The sequence below is a fragment of the Urocampus carinirostris genome, chromosome 16 (genome assembly GCF_059441175.1).
Source record: "Urocampus carinirostris isolate Australia breed hairy pipefish chromosome 16, RoL_Ucar_1.0, whole genome shotgun sequence".
Taxonomy (NCBI): Eukaryota; Metazoa; Chordata; class Actinopteri; order Syngnathiformes; family Syngnathidae; genus Urocampus; species Urocampus carinirostris.
The window spans coordinates 1,421,175-1,440,759 of NC_142364.1; the positions used below are offsets into that span (position 1 = coordinate 1,421,175).

General features: G+C 42.0%; 1 protein-coding gene across 1 annotated transcript; it reads right to left on the bottom strand.

Moving 5' to 3' along the window:
* Positions 1–1,165: 1,165 nt before the first annotated feature.
* Positions 1,166–11,907, bottom strand: adora2ab (adenosine A2a receptor b). The gene is made up of 5 exons (XM_088319975.1): positions 11,859–11,907; positions 9,734–9,949; positions 7,989–8,120; positions 3,495–3,598; positions 1,166–1,920 (listed from the first exon to the last, which is right to left on the bottom strand). Exons 2-5 carry the CDS (start codon positions 9,931–9,933, stop codon positions 1,166–1,168), a joined length of 1,191 nt encoding a protein of 396 aa, XP_088176101.1. The 5' UTR covers positions 9,934–9,949; positions 11,859–11,907.
* Positions 11,908–19,585: the final 7,678 nt, after the last annotated feature.

A 19,585-nucleotide genomic window follows, 5' to 3' on the forward strand; every position in this document is an offset into this window, starting at 1 on the left:
TCTCTTTCTTTGTCTCTTTCTTTGTCTCTTTCTTTGTCTCTTTCTTTGTCTCTTTCTTTGTCTCTTTCTTTGTCTCTTTCTTTGTCTCTTTCTCTCCTTTTCTCTTTCCCCTTTCTTTGTCTTTCTCTCCTTCCCTCTCTCTTTCACTTTTATTTATTTCTCTTTCTATCTCTATGGCTCTCTTTCTTTGCTCTTATTCCCTCTATCTAGCTTTTCCTTCTTTGTTTCCCTCTTTCACTCTTTCTCTTTATTTTATTTTCACCCTCTTTTTTTTCTGTCTCTTTTTCTGTCTCTCCTTTCTCCTCATTTTCTCTCTCTCTCGTTTTCTCTTTGATGTCTCTTTCTTTGTCTCTTTCTCTCCTCTCTTTGCTTTTATCCTTCCCCTTTTTTTCTCTTTCTCTCCTTCCCTCTCTCTTTCACTTTTCCTTCTTTCTCTTTCTATCTCTGTAGCTCTCTTTTTTCTTTGCTCTTATTCTCTCCATCTAACTTTTCCTTAATTGTCTGTCTCTTTCACTCTTTCTCTTTATTTCCCTTTCACCCTCTTCCTTTTTATTCTCTCTCTTTCTCTTTCTGTCTCACATTGTTCTTTCTTTTCTCTCTTGTTTTCTCTTCAATGTCACTTTATTTGTCTTTTTCTCTTTTTCTTTGTCTCTCTCTTTCTCTCTTTCCCTCTTTCTTTCTCTTTTCTCTTCCCCTCTATCTTTCTTATTCTATTTCTCTAACTTTCTTTTTCTTTGCTCTCTCTCTCTCTCTCTCTCTCTCTCTATTTTCTGCTCTTTCTTCTTCTCTCCTTTTCTCCACTTTTTCTCTCTTTCTTTCTCTTGTTTATTTCTCCGTTTCGTTCTTTGCCTCTCTTTACCCCTTTCTCACTCGATTTCACTTTCTCTGCCACTCTCTATTATTCCTTTTCTTTTTCACTTTTTTTTCTATTGCTCTCTCTCCTCTCTCGCTTCATCTTTCTATGTTTTTTTTCTCTCTCCCTCTCTCTTTTTTTTTATTTCTCTTTGCTCTATTATTCCGGCTCCCGTAAGATCTATTATCTACCATGTAGCCCCTGAGCTAAAATCAGTCGAACACCGCTGTCTTACAAAACATAACAGGCATGTAATCCAATATGGCGGGCGCCGGAAATGTCACATGACCCCGGGAACCCGCTATCGGACAATCACGAGACTTCGGGCAAGTCCTTCGTTCGGGCGTGAACGTTGATGAAAGAAATACAGCTTTGGGTCTGTCTCTCGTCCACGTGACCGGTTGCCAAGCAACCGTTAGCTCCGCAGCTATCGGGTAAGCCCCCCGAGGCCGAGGTCCAATGGCCGGACTCCAGGACGTAACTGTTAGCGAGCGTCCCGCCGGACGAATCGTCTTTACTGACTCGCGAAGACGTCCGGGGGGGGAGTCGTACGCCCGGGCCACGCCCCCTCCCGGAGACACGCCTCCTCAAAATTTTTCGGAAAGTCTGTCGGAATTCTCGAATGCGGTAGGCGTAGATGAAAGGGTTGACCACCGAGTTAGCGTGCGATAGCATGATGGCTACGTTCATCACCCACAGGTGAGGACGCTGGCATCCGTCGCAAAGGTAATTGAAGCAGTTGATGACGTGCACGGGCAACCAGCAGAGGGCGAACAAGCCCACGATGATGGATAAAGACTTGGCGGCGTGGACTTCTTTGTGTAACGTGGAGCGGAAGGAGGAGGAGGGCCAAGCCACGCCCACTTTTTTCGGACCCGTCAGGCGGAGTTGGCGTCGGGCGGCTAAGAAGATGTGGGCGTAGAGCACCAGCATGACCAGCAGGGGGAGCAGGACGCAGCCCAAGAAGTTGAAGTAGATCATGTAGTCCAGCGTGACCACGCCCTCGAAAAGACATTCCGTCAGGCCCTCGGGGCAACTGCTGTGGGCGGCGGCTGTCGAGTTCCAGCCTGGACCGATAGGAAGACAACCGTTTGTTGGGTTTCTGACCGGCATCTAGTGGTCAACTCGTAGAATGCAACAGTTCTCGACAACAAAACCTGAGGAGACCTCGGACCAGTCTGAAAAAGCTCACCAGTCCACGAGTTTAGTGTTCGGGGTTACGTTCAGGAGTCAGGCTTAGGGTTAGAGTGTAGGGTTAGGGTTTAGGTGTGGGAGTTAAGGGTAGGGGTTTGTGGTTAGTGTTAGGGATAGGGTTAGGGTTAGGGGGTTAGGGGTTAGGGTCAGGATAGCAGTTAGGGGATAGGTGTTTTAGAGTCAGGGTTTAGCTGTCAGGTTAGGGGTTAGGGGGGGGGATTTTTTAAGGGTTATTGTTCTGTCTTCTTTATTCATTATCCATTATCCGTTATCGGTCAGTTCATAATACGCTACATAGCCTAGGAGCCGGGACACTTACTCTCAGCCAAAAGGCCAAGCTAAGGTCCTAGCCCTAAAGCCTTGCTGCGATCATTGCGAATGCACCGTTCCCGGAAGTACTGCAATACCGGGCCGATGCGAATTCCGTCACATGCCGACACATCTAGATTTTCATAGCCGTCCAGACATGCAGTTCAAAAACCTAGGAGCCGGGACTCTTACTATCTCCCCTGCCAGGTTAGGGGTTAGGGTTTGGGTTAGATTTGGTGTTTGATGTTTAAGGGTTTGGGTTAAGGGATAGAGGTATGGGGTTTATGTATAAGGTGGGGTTAGGTGTTAGGGTTAGGGGTGGAGTTAGGGCTAGGGTTATGGGTTAGGGTCAGGATAGAAGTTAGGGGTTAGGTGTTTTTGGGTCAGGATTTAGGTGTTAGGTTAGGGATCAGGGTTTGGGTTAGATTTGGGGTTTGGTGTTTAGGGGTTTGGGTTAAGGGATAGAGGTGTGGGGTTGATGTATGAGGTAGGGTTAGGTGTTCGGCTTGGGGTTGGAGTTAGTGTTTGGTATTAATGGTAGAGCTACTGGTTAGTGGTTGGGTTTTGGGGGTTAAAAGTTTGGGTTTACGTGTCTGGTTATGATTAGGGTTAGAGTTACTGTTAGGTGTTAAGAGGTGTTAGCATTTGAGTTTAGAGTTAGGGGTTTATGTTAGTTGTAGAGTTAGGTTGTTAGGGCCAGAGTTAGGGGTTAGGGTAGGGCTATCGGTTATTGTTGGGTGTTAGGGTTTAGGATTTGGGTTTAGGTGTATGGTCAGGGTTTGGGGTTAGAGTTTACTGTTAGGGGTTACAGTTAGGGGTAAGGGTTAGGGTTGAGAGTAGGGTTAGGCGTTAGGGTTGGGTATGGGCTTTAGAGTTAGTGTTAGGTGTTAAAATTAGAGTTTGAGTTTAGAGTTTTATGTTCGTGGTCGGGTTGGGGGTAAAGTTTTGAACTCTTATTGACTAACTTTGTGGTCTGAGTCAGTCAGAGAAGGGACATGCGGGAAAACCTGTGAACCTGCGACTGAGTGTCCTAATGACTGAATAAATAAAGAAGGGAATCGATACAAACATTCCTGCTTAGCGTGAGAGTCGACATAACACCTTCCTCTCTCTGAACGCGTTTGACTTCTGAACTCACCTTTATTCCAGCCCAGCATGGGCGTGAGGCCGATGCCTACCGAGAGAAGCCAGCACAAGGCGATGATGCCCTTCGCTCTCCGACCCGTCACCAGGCTGTTGTACCTGTACCAAAAAATAAAGATTCATAAATCAATCAGACTTGAATTGGATGAGGTTTTGTCGTGAACAGGGTTGAGGGGTAACGGAATACATGTAAGAGAATTAGGATACAAAAACTATAAAACCGTGTTCTGTTACTCTTACAGAAAAAAAAATGTCATGGAATTACAGGTACATTTAGTGAAGATAAGGATTACGGAGAGGAGGCGGACTCGCTATCTTCGTGAACACGAGGCGGTGTAACCCTGGGCACAAAGATTTCCATCGGCCGCAGGGACGTCCAACTTTTGGCCTAGCGTGTGACGTCATCCACTCCGCTGTGGCTAAACTACAACACAGCACCCTGAGGCCATCCTGTTAATTCGTTAATAAACAACAAAATGATACTGCTGGGAGTGTGAATTTCCCTACGGGGATGAATAAAGTATATATCTATCCATCTATCTACTTTACAGGATTCCGATTGTATTCAAAAGTATATTCACATACACTTAATGCCCCGATAGACAAATGGTCTCATCATTTCAATCACTGTTGCGCAGATTGTACAGAAGGCCAACTCATACACTGTGTTGCACTTAAAAACCTTTTGTCTTTTGTCTGTATTTTACTTCTCCTTCAATGTAGCACTCATCTGTCATGATTAGCGATGTGAATCACTTGTGCCCGCTCATTTTCGCCAACCGCTGTGGGTTCTGATTGGCTCCCTGTCCCTATTTAAACCCAGTCCTGTCTGTCCCCTGTTGTCCATCCATCTGCGAACCTCTGTTTAGATAAGGCAAGCCTTTTTTGACCCTGACTCCCGCCTGTTTTTTGCTCCCGTCTGTCCCCCAGCTTCGACCCATTTCTGATCCTGACCACGTCTACTCTCCAGTCCCAACTTTCGACCTCTTTTTTGTCCTCGACCAAGTCTACTCTCCTCTCCTGGCTTGTGACGCGTTTCCGACCCGACCACGTTTTTGCTCTCCCTATCCCGGCTACCGAAATGTTTTTAGTCCCTGACACCGCCATCGGTCGCTACGGAAGATCCACTTCCATGCTCGGATCACAATCCGAGTGTGAAAGCAACTTGCCTCCCGCGTCCAGCGAGCATCGGATCGTGGGTGCAACCCTTTTGCTTTCTTTCAATAAAACTTGTGGTAAACGTTACGCAATCGGGTCCTGATTCTGTCCTGGTCCTGTCATCATCTTGTTGAATTGGCGTGAGCCTGCAGTTTTGTGAGGGCAGCACTCGTGTTACATTCAAGCACATTTAGGAGATATGATTGTCTTCTTTTTGTATTTTGCAGATAATCGGTGTTCAAAATCACAAAACGATCACTGAATTGTTATATTGTGAGAATGTTTTATTAGCTGAGTCGGAGCAAAACAGGTCGTAGCTGGAGACAGATGGGAGCAAAGACGGGACAGGTGGGAGTCAGGGTCGAAAAAGGCTTGCCTAGTATTCACTGAGGTTCGCAGACGGACTGACAAAAGGGAATTGACAGGACCGGGTTCAAATAGTGACAGGGAGCCAATCAGAACCCGCGGCGGTTGGCGCCGAATGAGCCGGCACAGCTGAGCCACATCAGTAATCATGACACGAAATGTAGTACTTTTATTTATATTATGTTTATTTGGTCTTTTATTAGCATAAAATGAATCAAGTTACACTACTGCAATATAATGGTATTCGGACGACGTTATTGATTCAGTTTTTCATCAGGTCATTCCTAACTGTATATTGGATTCCATTTTGAAAGTAACCCTGGTCGTGAAAAGCAGGCGATTATGCAACTGCAAATGAGTCACCTGCCGCGGATTAAGCTAGCGTAAGAATGCAACGTAGCACGATCTCCAAACACAAAACGTTTCCATGACACGAGTCACGAGTACGCTCTTGTCGGAGGATTTTTCGACACTTAGCTATTGACTGTTTTTTCGTTACCGTTTCGTTTTAGAGGAACATGAAGAACATTTTTGAAATTGGGACAGGTTTGTCAAATCACCACACACCTTCCCCTATTTACTCTAAACTTTCTTAAGGACATTTTGGACACTGTTTTCAGTGTTATCCTGATTTGTGAGTTTTTTTTGTTGTTGTAGTTTTATTGTTGTTTTTGACCATTTGCATGATTGTTTCTTTGTTCCTGTCAGGACCAGAACGGAAACAGGACCCAATAGCGTTACGTTTCTCACAAGTTTTATGAAAGGAAAGAGGAAGGGCTGTGCCCACAATCCGGCGTTTGCTTGGCGCAGGAAGCAAGTGGCTCTCGTACTCGGTTTGTGATCCGAACAATGAAGTGGTTCTTCCGTAGCGAGTGATGGCAGTGTCAAGGACAGAAAAACAGGTCGATAGCTGGGACAAGAGAGCAAAAATGTGGTCGGGGTCAGAAACGGGTCGTTAGCCGGGACGGGAGAGCAGACGTGGTCGGGATCAAAAATGGTTCGTAAGTCGGGACGGGAGAGCAGACGTGGTCGGGATCAAAACGGGTCACAGACAGGAGCAAAAACAGGACAAGCGGGAGTCAAGATCGAAAAAGGCTCGCCTAGTATACACTGAGGTTCGCAGACGGACTGACAACAGGGGACAGATAGGAGTGGGTTTAAATAGGGACAGGGAGCCAATCAGAGACCGAGGCACAGGTGATTCACATCGGTAACCATGAGAGTTCCTGTGCTTTGTTATCAAATATCATCCTTTTTTCAAGCACCGCATCCTCAACTTTTGCTCCCTTGCATTTGGGTCCACCAGAAATGATAACAGCTTCACTGCTTCCTCATATTGGTGAATACTTTTCTTCTATTCTGTGGCTATTATTAACCAGATTTACTTATACAGTATAAAGTCATTTCTAACTAGATCATTTTTGTTGTCAATAATCGAGAGTGTCCTGAGGAGGGCAGCACAACTGAAAGACTTTTCGAATGATGTAACAAGAACTGTAACTAATGGGTTGGTTTTCAGTGATGCGACCAACACTGTATACATGTGTATTTGTTTCTCCATTTATTTAGATAGATAGATAGATGTCTAGATAGATGTCGAGATGGATAGATAGATGTCTAGATGTCTAGAAAGAAGTCTAGATAGATGTCTACATAGGTAGATAGATGTCTAGATGTCTAGATAGATGTCTAGATAGATAGATGTCGAGATAGATGTCTAGATAGATAGATATATGTCTAGATAGAGAGATGCCTAGAAAGATGTCTAGATAGATAGATAGGTGTCTATATATATATATAGATGGATAGATAGATGTCTAGATAGATGTCTAGATAGTTATATGTTGAGATAGATGTCTAGATAGATAGATAGATGGATAGATGTCTAAATAGACAAACAGACAGACAGATGTCTAGATAGATGGATGTCTAGATAGATGTCTAGATAGATAGAATGATGTCTAGATGTCTAGATAGATGTCGAGATAGATGTCGAGATGGATAAATAGATGTCTAGATAGATGTCTAGATAGATAGATGTCTAGATGTCTAGATAGATGTCTAGATAGATGTCTAGATAGTTATATGTTGAGATAGATGTCTAGATAGATAGATAGATGGATAGATGTCTAAATAGACAAACAGACAGACAGATGTCTAGATAGATGGATGTCTAGATAGATGTCTAGATAGATAGAATGATGTCTAGATGTCTAGATAGATGTCGAGATAGATGTCGAGTTGGATAAATAGATGTCTAGATAGATGTCTAGATAGATAGATGTCTAGATGTCTAGATAGATGTCTAGATAGATGTCTAGATAGATAGGTGTCAAGTTGGATGTCTAGATAGATAGATATATGTCTAGATAGAGAGATGCCTAGATAGATGTCTAGATAGATAGATAGGTGTCTAGATATATATCTAGATGGATAGATAGATGTCTAGATAGATGTCTAGATAGATGTCTAGATAGATAGATGTTGAGATAGATGTCTAGATAGATAGATAGATGTCTAGATAGATAGATGTCTAGATAGATAGATAGATGGATAGATAGATGTCTAGATAGATAGATAGATGTCTAGATAGTTCGATAGAGACAGATAGATGTCTAAATAGATAGATACTTCTTTCATCCCCGTAGGGAAATTCACACTTCCAGCAGTATCCTTGTGTTGAAAAATAAAATAATAAAATAAAGACATAGAATACAAAAATACCCAATATAACGTGTTGATATAGAGTATTTAAATAGTGCTACGCAAAATACACACCGTCATAAAAATGGGGTACTACGCGAATGTGAGGGTTGGGTTTAAGTTGGGCTTTTACTCTCCCGGGTGGAGTTAAAGAGCCTCATGGCATGAGGAAGAAATTATCTCCTCAGTCCGCCCGTGGAACAAGACCGTGACAGCAGTATGGTATGAACTTGTATTCAAAGTTACAAGCAATGGTTCTTACCTGAGCGGGTTCTTGATGGCGATGTATCGGTCGACGGCGATGGCCAACAGGCTGAAGATGGAACTTTGAGTGAGGACCAGCACGAAACAGGCGATGAAGAGGCAACCGTGGAAGTCGGCGCAAAAACCCGTGCTGGTGTCCAAAAACAAAACAAAAAGAAACAAACATGAAATTTGTATTATCATATATATCCATCCTTCCACTATCTGCACCGCTTATCCTCAGTAGCGTCACGGGGGTGCTGGAGCCCATCCCAGCTATCTTCGGGCAGTGGGCAGGGGACACCCTCAACTGCTTGCCAGCCAATCACAGAGACATACAACCGTTCAGGGACAACTTGGACCGGCCAATTAACCTGACTTGCAGGTCTTCGGAAACTGGACTGTCCGGAGGAATCCCACGAAAGCGCGAGGAGAACATGCAAACTCCACACAGATTTGAACCCATGACCAACGTCTCTGTATCTGATATCAGAGTCCCACTCAAGTCTTCTGAGTTATACGATCAGTTTTCCATTTTCTGAAGTCATTGAGTGTATTGCTAAAAGGTTGTAAAAGCGTCCTGCTAGCTTTAGCAGCTAAGTGAGACCCTTGCAACCCCCCTGCATCCAATTGCCAAATGGTTTAGTCCGTTAATTTATTGGTTGCAGCCACCAGGGCTCGTTTTTATTCCCGCCATTGCGCATTGTTTGTAGCTTTTGTAACAGTACAGTACAGCATTTAATTTCCAGCCATAGGTCCTCACAAAAGAAGTGTCAGGACCAGAACGGAAACAGGACCCAATTGCGTGACGTTTACCACAAGTTTTATTGAAAGAAAGAAGAAGTGTTCGCTGGACCCGGGAAGCAAGTCACTCTCGCATTCGGACTGGGATCCGAACACGGAAGTGGATCTTCCGTAGCGAGCGATGGCGGTGTCAAGGACGGAAAAACGGGTCGGTAGCCAGGACTGGGAGAGCAAGGCGTGGTCAGGGTCAGAAACGAGTCGTAAGCCAGAACGGGAGAGTAGACGTGGTCGGGGACAAAAAGAGGTCGTCAGCTGGGACGGGAGAACAGACATGGTCAGGAGAAAAACAAGTCGTAGTCGGGGTCAGACGGGAGCAAAAACGGGACAGGTGGGAGTCAGGGTTGAAAAAGGCTTGCCTAGTATTCACTGAGGTCCGCAGACGGACTGACAACAGGGGACGGACAGGACTGGGTCCAAATAGTGACAGGGAGCCAATCAGAACCTGCGGTTTGTGACTCTGGCAACAGATGTTTCATCAGGCTGGAGGAGAGCAATAAACGAAGATCTAGAAAAGTTTCTTATGATTTGGATACTGAAAAAAGAACTCGAGACGTCAGAAACGAAGGAAACGTTTGACTGCTGGCATAAACTGCAGGCTTTCATCAGAAAAGGACGTCATTCACACAAAGATTGTGTGGAATGACATTCAAATGACACACTGTCCCTTTAAAAAAAAAAGTTTTAAAACTTTAAAACAAGAGTCCTAGATGGCAGACTACATGAAGGGCGAGTTGGTCTCCCACGCTCTGCCGACCAGTCTCGACGAGGCAATTGTGCTCGGAGTCTTCCTCTCTCCTGCTCGCCCTGAAGGATTGGTACCACCTCTGATTTTCCGCATCCACCCGCAACCCTACTAGACCCTGTCGCGTAAATGATGGACTACAAAACTAGAGTTCGAATGTTTAAGACGACCTTCACGTTCGGTTTTCCTTGAAGAAAGCCCGTCCTAAAGAGTCTGACCTGATGGTGACGGCGAAGGGGATGGCGAGCAGGCCCACGGCAATGTCGGCGGCTGCCAGGGAAACCACAAACAGGTTGGTGATGTTCTGCAGGTTGGAGTTGAGGAAAACGGCCCAGCACACCAGAACGTTGCCCACCACCGCCAGCCCGGCGATGGTCAGCTCCAGGCCCACGTAGAGCAACTGCTCCTTCCCGAGCATCCTCACGGACGCTGGTCTGAAAGAAGCAAGAAAGCGTCCAAAATACTCAAGTTCTCCGCATTTGGTTTCTCCGGGCGGACAATTCCGCTTAAGGCCAGGAATCAAAGCCTGGCCGGAACATAGGTAACCTTAGCCTGACCCTACCTACCAAGCAACTGCCGCGGGTTCTGATTGGCTCCCTGTCAGTATTTCAACCCAGTCCTGTCAATCCCCTGTGGTCAGTCCATCTGCGAACCTTTGTTTTTCAAGGCAAGCTGTTTTCGACCCCTGAGTCCCGCCTGTCCCGTTCTTGCTCCCGTTTGTCTCCGGCTACAACCTGTTTTGATCCCGACCACGTCTGCTCTCCCACCCTGGCTTACGACCCGTTTCTGACCACGTTTTTGCTCTCCTGTCCCGGCTATCGACCTGTTTTCCGTTTGCTCGTTACGGAAGATCCACTTCCGTTTTCTGATCACAATCTGAGTACGAGAGCGACTTGCTTCCCGCGCCTAGCGAACACCGGATCATGGGAGCAACCCTTTCTCTTTCCTTTAATAAAACTTGTGAGAAACGTCACGCAATTGGGTCCTGTTTCAGTTCTGGTCCTGACACTTACTTTGTGAATTTTGATATCTTGGGTCTTTTTTGGGACGCAACCTGTATCTATGGATCTATATCAATCGCATAAGAGGATTCACCAAAAAATAATAATTTAAAACAAAATAAATAAATAAATAAATGCAACTTAATACAAAAAAGATCAATTATATCGGTAAATGTAAAAAAATGATAATTATATTTAAAAATAGCTAGGATAATAGCAAGGCTTGCAAATTATATCACAAATAAATAATCATATATTTGCAAGTTAACCAAATACCTAAATAACCACTTATTTGCATTATTTAAAAAAAATTACATTGTATTTATTTTCGTTTTGTTTCTATATTATTATCAATTTTGCATATTACATATTTGATTTAAGTATTCAAATTTCTTAGCATTCTTAGGAGGGTTTTGTTTTCATATTCTTTCAGCCTTGTTCCACAGACAGACTGAGGAGATTTTTACTTCCTCATGCCATGAGGCTCTTTAACTCCACCCGGGAGAGTAAAAGCCCACATTAAACCCCACCCCCACATTTGCATATTACCCTATTTTTATGACAGTGTGTATTTTATGTAGTACTATTTAAATACTCTATATCAATACGTTATATTGGGTATTTCTGTATTCTATTTTTTTTTATTTTATTATTTTATTTTTCAACACAAGGATACTGCTGGAAGTGGGAATTTCCCTACCCGGATGAAGAAAGTAGCTTTCTATCTTTCTTTGTATTTTTTTTATTTTATTTGAATGAGTTGAGGGAGAAAATGTTATTTTTGTTTGTGGCTTTTTATTTCGGCATAGCACAAACAACAACATCGATCATTGATGGACAAAGTATACATGATGTGCTCCAGCACCCCCGTGACCCTACTGAGGATAAGCGGTGCCGATAATGGATGGATAATGGCTGTATACATTCATTTAATCTCTCTCTCTAGATATATAAGAAAAATATTTGTAAATATATATATACATATATATATATATACTTTTAATTTGACTTTTTGTTTGAATTTCTAGACAAAGTGCTTTATTTAATTTTTTTGGAAAAAGATAAGTTTGTCTTTTTTTCTTGACCAAGAGAGTTTTGTTCAAATTTTATCAGTATTTTTAGATTTAGAATTTGATTTATACTATAATTCGACCGGTATATTTTTATCTTTCATGAAAAACGATTGTTCTTTTTTTCAATGATTTGATATCATTTCATGCGATTGCGAATGGATTTTTTTTCCCCATTTCTCGACAAAGAGAGTCTCGGAATCACAAAAGTCTTCCTTTTCCAATGTAGTCCATAAGGGTTATTCCGATTCCCGGTCAAAGGCATTTCCTACCTGCGTGGGGCGGCATCCCGGTCCGCGTCCCTTCGCCTCCGGCCACGGATTCTCCCCGACAAAGTTGTCCGGGACGCGAGCAAAGTCCGGCTTTTGCTTTTTTCGGGGCGGAAATCCGTCTCGGGACCGAAAGGAATGGCAAAAATGCAAAAATCCCCGGGCCGGAGAAGAATACGCGCTGGAAAAAAACAAGAGTGCAAATGATGCGGCCCTAATTGTGTTTGTTCTTCTTCTGCGTGGATGCTTTCGGCCAGGAGAGAATACAAAAAAAACGATAACGGGGATCGATGCTGATGATAAAGACCGCGTGTGGGAAAAACAAACGGCTATTTTTCCATTTTTCGGTTCTACGATCATACTGAAATACAGGACTGCGCAATAACTGTTTTTTCCCGTCGATACCGATTGGAGACCGATACGGATAAGCGATAACTTACAGCAACTTAATTCTAGAAAAATTCTAGAATTATTTTTTCTGCCGTACTCTTGTTTGAATCTGTCACTATATTATCGTACCAGGTTGCTCGCGCTTTGCTACTGTAGACTGATACTGATAGCTGATATTAAATCTTGATTCTGGAGACCGATACAGATAAGCGATAACTTATACCAACTGAATTCTAGAAAAATTCCAGAATTATTTTTTCTGCCGTACTCTTGTTCCGTCACTTCATTATCTTACCAGGTTGCTCATGCTATGCTATTGGAGACTGATACCAATAACTGATATTAAATCTTGCTTCTGGGGACCGATACAGATAAGCGATGGCTAATACCAACTGAATTCTAGAAAAATTCTAGAATTATTTTTTCTGCCATACTCTTGTTTCGTCACTATATTATCGTACCAGGTTGCTCGCGCTATGCTACTGGAGACCGATACAGATAAGCGATAACTTGTGCTATGCTACTAGAGACTGATGCCGATAACCATGATCTAGAAAGCTTATCTAATTATAAACCTGTGTCAAACCTGGACCATAATATCTTACTAGAACGGTTGGAAAAATGGATTGGTCTCTCAGGAACTGTCCTCTCACGGTTCAGATCCTACCTATCAGATAGGACGCACTGTGATAAATATGGTGAAATGACATCTGAGACTTTGAATGTTACCTGTGGTGTTCCGCAGGGTTCAGTACTTGGCCCCCTTCTTTTCAGCATTGACATGCTTCCATGAGGTGATATTATTCGCAAGTATAATATCAGTTTACATTGCTACGCAGACGATACTCAACTGTATCTTTGATCTGTGCAGCCCTTTGAGACTCTTTGTGATTCAGGGCCAAACAAATAAACATGACTTGACTTGACTATTATATAAAATGTGTCAGTTTTTTTTAAATATTGGATTTCTTTTATTTCTGGTGCATATACATATTTTTGTTCAAACAGCGGACTAGACTTGCAATATTAATATAAATTCAAATAAACATAAGCATGCAAAAAAAAAAACAACAAGTTGGCAATAAATAAATGAAAAAAACACTACAATTCAAAAAAACAGGCTAGCTTTTTAAAACTAAACCTAGCTTACAAAGGAATAAACAGGAGTGTGACTAGTTCATTGTAATATTATTTTATTATCATCATTTTTATATTCAAGGAATTCATAAAAAGAGAAAAAAAATCGACTTGAAAAGGCATGTTTCATGTATGTTAGCTATTAACGGAAAAAAATACAGTAAAGTAAAAAAAAAAAAATACACAACTATATTATAGGATAATAATCATCATTTGAACGAGAAATTGTTTCAGAAATTGAACAATTCAATTCTCTAAGAACTGTCCCGGAACAGATTATGATCAAATACAAATGATTATGATTATTTCATGATGTCAAAAATGGTTTATGTTTGACTTTTTTTTCATTTTTTAAAAATGTTTATAATAATCATAACGAATGAAATGCTCATAAATAACATAAATGACACATAAATAACTGGCCGGTTTTAGTTTCTGGCCGTGTTGAAATGGAGACTGTGACTAGCCAATCACAGACGGTCTTTTCTTAGTCCCGCCTTTTTTGGGTGTTTCTATTTGAAGCTGTGTTGTCCTGGAAAGGGATGGGCGCCACCAGGCTGTGTTTGCCCAAGACACACCTACGAAACTCACACACAACTCAAATCTGTGTAGGCGGCGCCTTCTTCCCATCATCTGCCGTTTTTACGATTGTTTGTCCTTATAGATCCGATCGTCGTACGTTTGCATTGTGACCTACTTTCCAAAAGCAAAAATAAAACCCTTTTTTTTTCCGTCCTCTTGTTTGAATCCGTCTCTATGTTATCGTAGCAGGTCGCTAGCTCTATGCTAACAGTTCTTAATTTGTCAGCAGTATCAAGTTCCTAGGGGTGCACATTACAAACAAACTCACCTGGTCCGTGAACACTGCATCACTGGTTAAGAGGGCACAGCAGCGCCTGTACTTCCTGCGGAGGATGAGGAGAGCCCACCTGCCCCCACCCTCCCTCATCACATTCTACAGGGGCACCATAGAGAGTATCCTGACCAGCTGTATCTCTGTGTGGTGTGGAGGCTGCAGCGCTACCGACTGGGGTAGTGTGAGGAGGGTAACGAGGACAGCAGAGAAAATAATTGGGACTACACTTCCCTCCATTCAGGACATTGGCCAGAAGCGCTGCCTATCCCATGCTAAGAACATTACCGGGGACCCCTCTCACCCCCATCATGGACTGTTCACACTGCTAGCCTCTGGGAAGAGGTTCTGCAGTGTGCGGTGCAGGACCACCAGGCTCCGCAATAGTCTAGTCCCACTGGCCATTAGACTGTTAAATGGTCAATCTAACATATAGTTAACTTAAATCTAAGCGGCTGCTAATCTGACTTTTTGCTCTACTGGCAGTTTTTATAGCTTGCCACTCATTGCACATTGCTCTCTGCACTATGGTAATTACAGCGTTGTTGTTACAGTGTTAATGTTACTGTGTACCTGACTTGTTAACCTGACTGCCCATTTTGCACATCTGGTTAGCTACTCTTCTTGCACTATCGGCACTATGGTAAAATACTATACGTAGCCAATTACAATACGACTTTATTTATATCTGTACATTCAAGGAAACTGTGGGGGTCAGATGCATCGACATTTCGTTCTGTATACACGTGTACTAGAATGACAATAAAGTAGATCTGAATCTGAATCTGAATCTGAATCTTAATTCTTGAACAGTGTCACTATGGCGCTCTTTATACCATCATATTAGGATGCGTTCCAAAACACATTTTTCACAATAAAAGCATGTTCAAATCTCAACTGATCACTGATACCGCTTACCATTTGAACATTAAAAGTCATTTCCCATCCCAAAAATGACTAATCTTTTTAAATCCCGACATTCTTTTCAATCCAGGATACCGTTTGTTCGATGGCCACAAAAAGTCAGCTAAACTGGCATCAGATGACCGTTGCGACTATCGATACCTTCAGAAAAGCTGGTATCGATACTCGGCCGTTCCGAGGGCTGCAATCTATAATTTTGTTTTTAAATAATGAAGAAAGTGGATCAAATACAGATCCCTAAATGTACAGTAGCTATCTGGCTTTGTCTAGATCTAGTCATCTACACCTATCTATTTAGAGCTATCTAGATACACCATTCCGTCTTGATTTATCTAGATATATCTATCCATCTAGATCCATTAATCCATCTATCTTTCTAGATCTATTGATACATCTATCAATTTTTATATTGATCTATTCAAACAGGGCTCTCTCGATCTATCTCGATCTAGCATCCATCTAGAGCTATTTCGACCTATCTAGTTATATCCACCTATTTAGAACTACGTATCCATCTAGATTTATCCACCCATCTAGATCTATCCTTCTAGATCTATTGATTTATCTATCAACTTTATATTGATCTATTTATATAGGGATATCTAGATCCTTCTCGTTCTATCTAGGGCTATTTAGACCTATCTAGATATATCTACCCATTTACAACTATTTTTCCATCGAGATTTATCCACCCATCTAGATCTATCAATCCATCTAGTTCTATCTTTTTAGGTGTGTCGAATTATCTATCAATCTTTATATTGATCTATTTCTATAGGGCTACCTAGATCTACCTCGTTCTATCATCAATCTAGAGCTATTTAGACCTATCTAAATATATCCACTCATTAAGAACTATCTATCCATCTAGATTTATCCATCCATCTAGATCTATTAATCCATCTAGATCTATCTTTCTAGATCAATTGATTTATCTATCAATCTTTATATTGATCTATTTCTATAGGGCTACCTAGATCTACCTCGTTCTATCATCAATCTAGAGCTATTTAGACCTATCTAAATATATCCACTCATTAAGAACTATCTATCCATCTAGATTTATCCATCCATCTAGATCTATTAATCCATCTAGATCTATCTTTCTAGATCAATTGATTTATCTATCAATCTTTATATTGATCTATTTATATAGGGCTATCTAGATCTACCTGGTTCTATCATCCATCTAGAGCTATTTAGACCTATCTAGTTATATCCACCCATCTAGATCCATCCATCCATCTAGATCTATCTTTCTAGATCTATTGATTTATCTATCAATCTTTATATTGATCTATTTACATAGGGCTACCTAGGTCTATCTCGTTCTATCATCCATCTAGGGCTATTTAGACCTATCTAGATAGCTAGATCAAGACGGATCGCTCTATCTATCTAGATCTATGAATCCATCCAGATCTTTCCATCCATTTGGATCCATCCAAATAGATTTATCCTTCTAGATATATCTAGACTTATATTCTTTTTAGATCTATCTAGATGAAGGGTCTCCAATATGATGCACTCTGGCACCAGGGTGCTCTTTAAGGTCATTTGAGGTGCCCACGGACCTGTTGTGAAAATAGATCACCCGTGCTGGGTTATTGTGGTTGACTGAATCTATTTAAATCTACTGTCAATAATTAACCTGGTGATAACAGAAAAGTGACATGGTAACAACATCGTAAAAACATGATGGTTATTTTAGAAATGCATATAAAACTAGAAGCCCCCTGCGCTAATCGGTATCAAAAAGTAGCTCTTGAGTTGTAAAAGGTTGGAGACCCCTGATCTCGATCTATCTATCCCCCTATCTAGATCTACCCATATCACCATCTAAATCTATGTATCTCTCAATCTAGATCTATCTGACTATTTCTGTCATGATTACTGATGCGAGGCACCTGTACCTGCTCCTTTGGCACCGACTGCTTCGGACTCCCATTGGCTCCCGGTCACTATTTAAACCCTTGTCTATTTGTCACCTGTTGTCAGTCCGTCTTCGAACCTCAGTTTACTCTAGGCAAGCTTTTCGACCCTGACTCACTCCTATTTTGGCTCCCGTCTGTTTCCCGGCTTTGACCCGTTTTTTGATCTTGACTATGTCTCCTTCCTGGCTTTTGACTCGTTGCCGTTTTTTTGCTCTCCTGTCCCGGCTACTGACCTGTTTTTACCGCTCTCGACACTTCCGCGTTCAGAGCGACCTGCTTCCCGCGCCCGGCGATCACCGGATCGTGTGTGTGCAATCCTTTTCCTTCTTCCCAATAGAACTGAGAGAAACGTACGCAAGTGGGTCCTGTCTCTGTTCTGGTCCTGACAATTTCTCTATCGTTTGCTCTCAAATAAGCACACCAGGACTTTTCCTTTTTCATGAATTTTATTCTTCCAAGATATTACAAATAAATAGAGCCGGCAGACGTTCTAGTTCAAGCTTAAATAAATACAAAGGCAGAAAAGGATCTAAAGTAAGGACACGGGCGACAAGTTCGGACCCCACCGATCCGTTATCACTTTTCAATTTACGGTATCGAGGTGAGAACGGATCTAAGAGCGAGGTGCGTCCAGTTCTTCTTTCTAGTTCAGGTCCTGTCTTAGTCGAGAAGAGACGTGCGGCAAAAAAAGGCAACGGGAGAATTTCCGCCGGCGGCGGACGTGTTAGCGTGCTACGCAAGGCCAAAAACGTGCTAGCAAAAAATGAAAAAAAAAAAAATGACACGGTGTCTTACGTGGAATGACGAGCGCGGCCCGCTGGTTTCGATATGTCACGAGTGTGTTTTTGTATCCAAAATTTGTGCTGGAGGGACAACGAAAAGAAAAAGAAATAACACGCCTGCATGTTATAAGAGGATAGGTTTAGCCCAACAGGCTAACGAGGTTTGATCATGTTTAAAAATGAGAAAAAAGTGGAAAGGTTCGAACGCCCGAGCGCTTCGATTCGTCCAGGGACGCCTGTGAAAGATTGCACGGCAGAAAACCTTGACGCTTGACTCCAGATTTAAAATGGCGGCGCTGCGAGCTAGGCTGTGGCTAGCGAGGCTGTAGCGAGCTAGGCTGTGTCGAGCTAGGCTGTGGCTCGCTAGGCTGCGGGTGGCTAGGCTGCGGGTGGCTAGGCTGTGGCTAGCTAGGCTATGGCTCGCTAGGCTATGGCTCGCTAGGCTGTGGCTAGCGAGGCTGTGTCGAGCTAGGCTTTGTCGAGCTAGGCTGTGGCTAGTGACTCTGTGGCTAGCGAGGCAGTGGCTAGCGAGGCTGTGTCGAGCTAGGCTGTGGCTAGTGACTCTGTGGCTAGCGAGGCAGTGGCTAGCGAGGCTGTGTCGAGCTAGGCTGTGTCGAGCTAGGCTGTGGCTCGCTAGGCTGTGGCTAGCGAGGCTGTGGCTAGCGAGGCTGTGGCTAGCTAGGCTGTGGCGAGCCAGGCTGTGGCTAGCCAGACTATGGCTAGCCAGACTATGGCTAGCCGGGCTGTGGCCAGCTGGGCTGTAGCTAGCTAGGTTGAGGCTAGCTCGGCTGTGCCTAGCTAGGCTGTGGCTAGCGTTACCTCTCAAAAAATATTCATAAAACAATATGAACACAAACTTGCAAAACTAAAATAAATACAGAAACATTAAATAGTAAATACACTGGCTTGTTAAAAAACAAAATGGAACAAATTCTATTAAAATAGCAAAGAAAATTCAATAAAATTATCTAAACTGGTAAAGAAAATATATATATTAGCTCGCAAAAAAAAAAATTGTAGTTCGCAAATAAAATGATATGATCACTAGTTTGCAAAAATAAAATTAAAAATAAAATAGTATAAACAAAGGCTTGCAAAAATAAAACAAAAAATATTTGTCTGCCAAAAAAAAAATAGATACACAGGCTTGCAAGACAAAATAGAAAATAAAAATGGGCTTGGAAAACTATTGACATCAAATAATATAAAGTATAGTACGCTAAAAAAGGAGTAGCCTGCAAAAACAAAATAAATACAAAGACATAAAATAGTATATACACTGGCTTGTTAAAAAAACAAAAATAGAACAAATTATATTAGCTTGTACAAAAAAAATAGTTCTTTGCAAAGAAAATAAAATAAAATAACATAAACTGGTAAAGAAAAAATATATGTTAACTTGCAAAAAAAAAAACAAAAAAAAATTGTAGTTTGCAAATAAAAAAAAAGATCATATGATCACTGGTTTGCAAAAATAAAATAGTATAAACAATGGCTTGCAAAAAGCGAAAATAAATAAATAGATACACAGGCTTGCAAAAAACAATAATAAGCTTGGAAAACTAAAATCAAATCTTATAAACAATAGTACGCTAAAAAGTAGTAGCTTGCAAAAACAAACAAAAATATCCTAAACACAAGTGTGCAAAAAAAATGGCAACAAAAAAAAACAAAAAAAATATGAGCTTGTAAAAACAAATAAAAGAATAA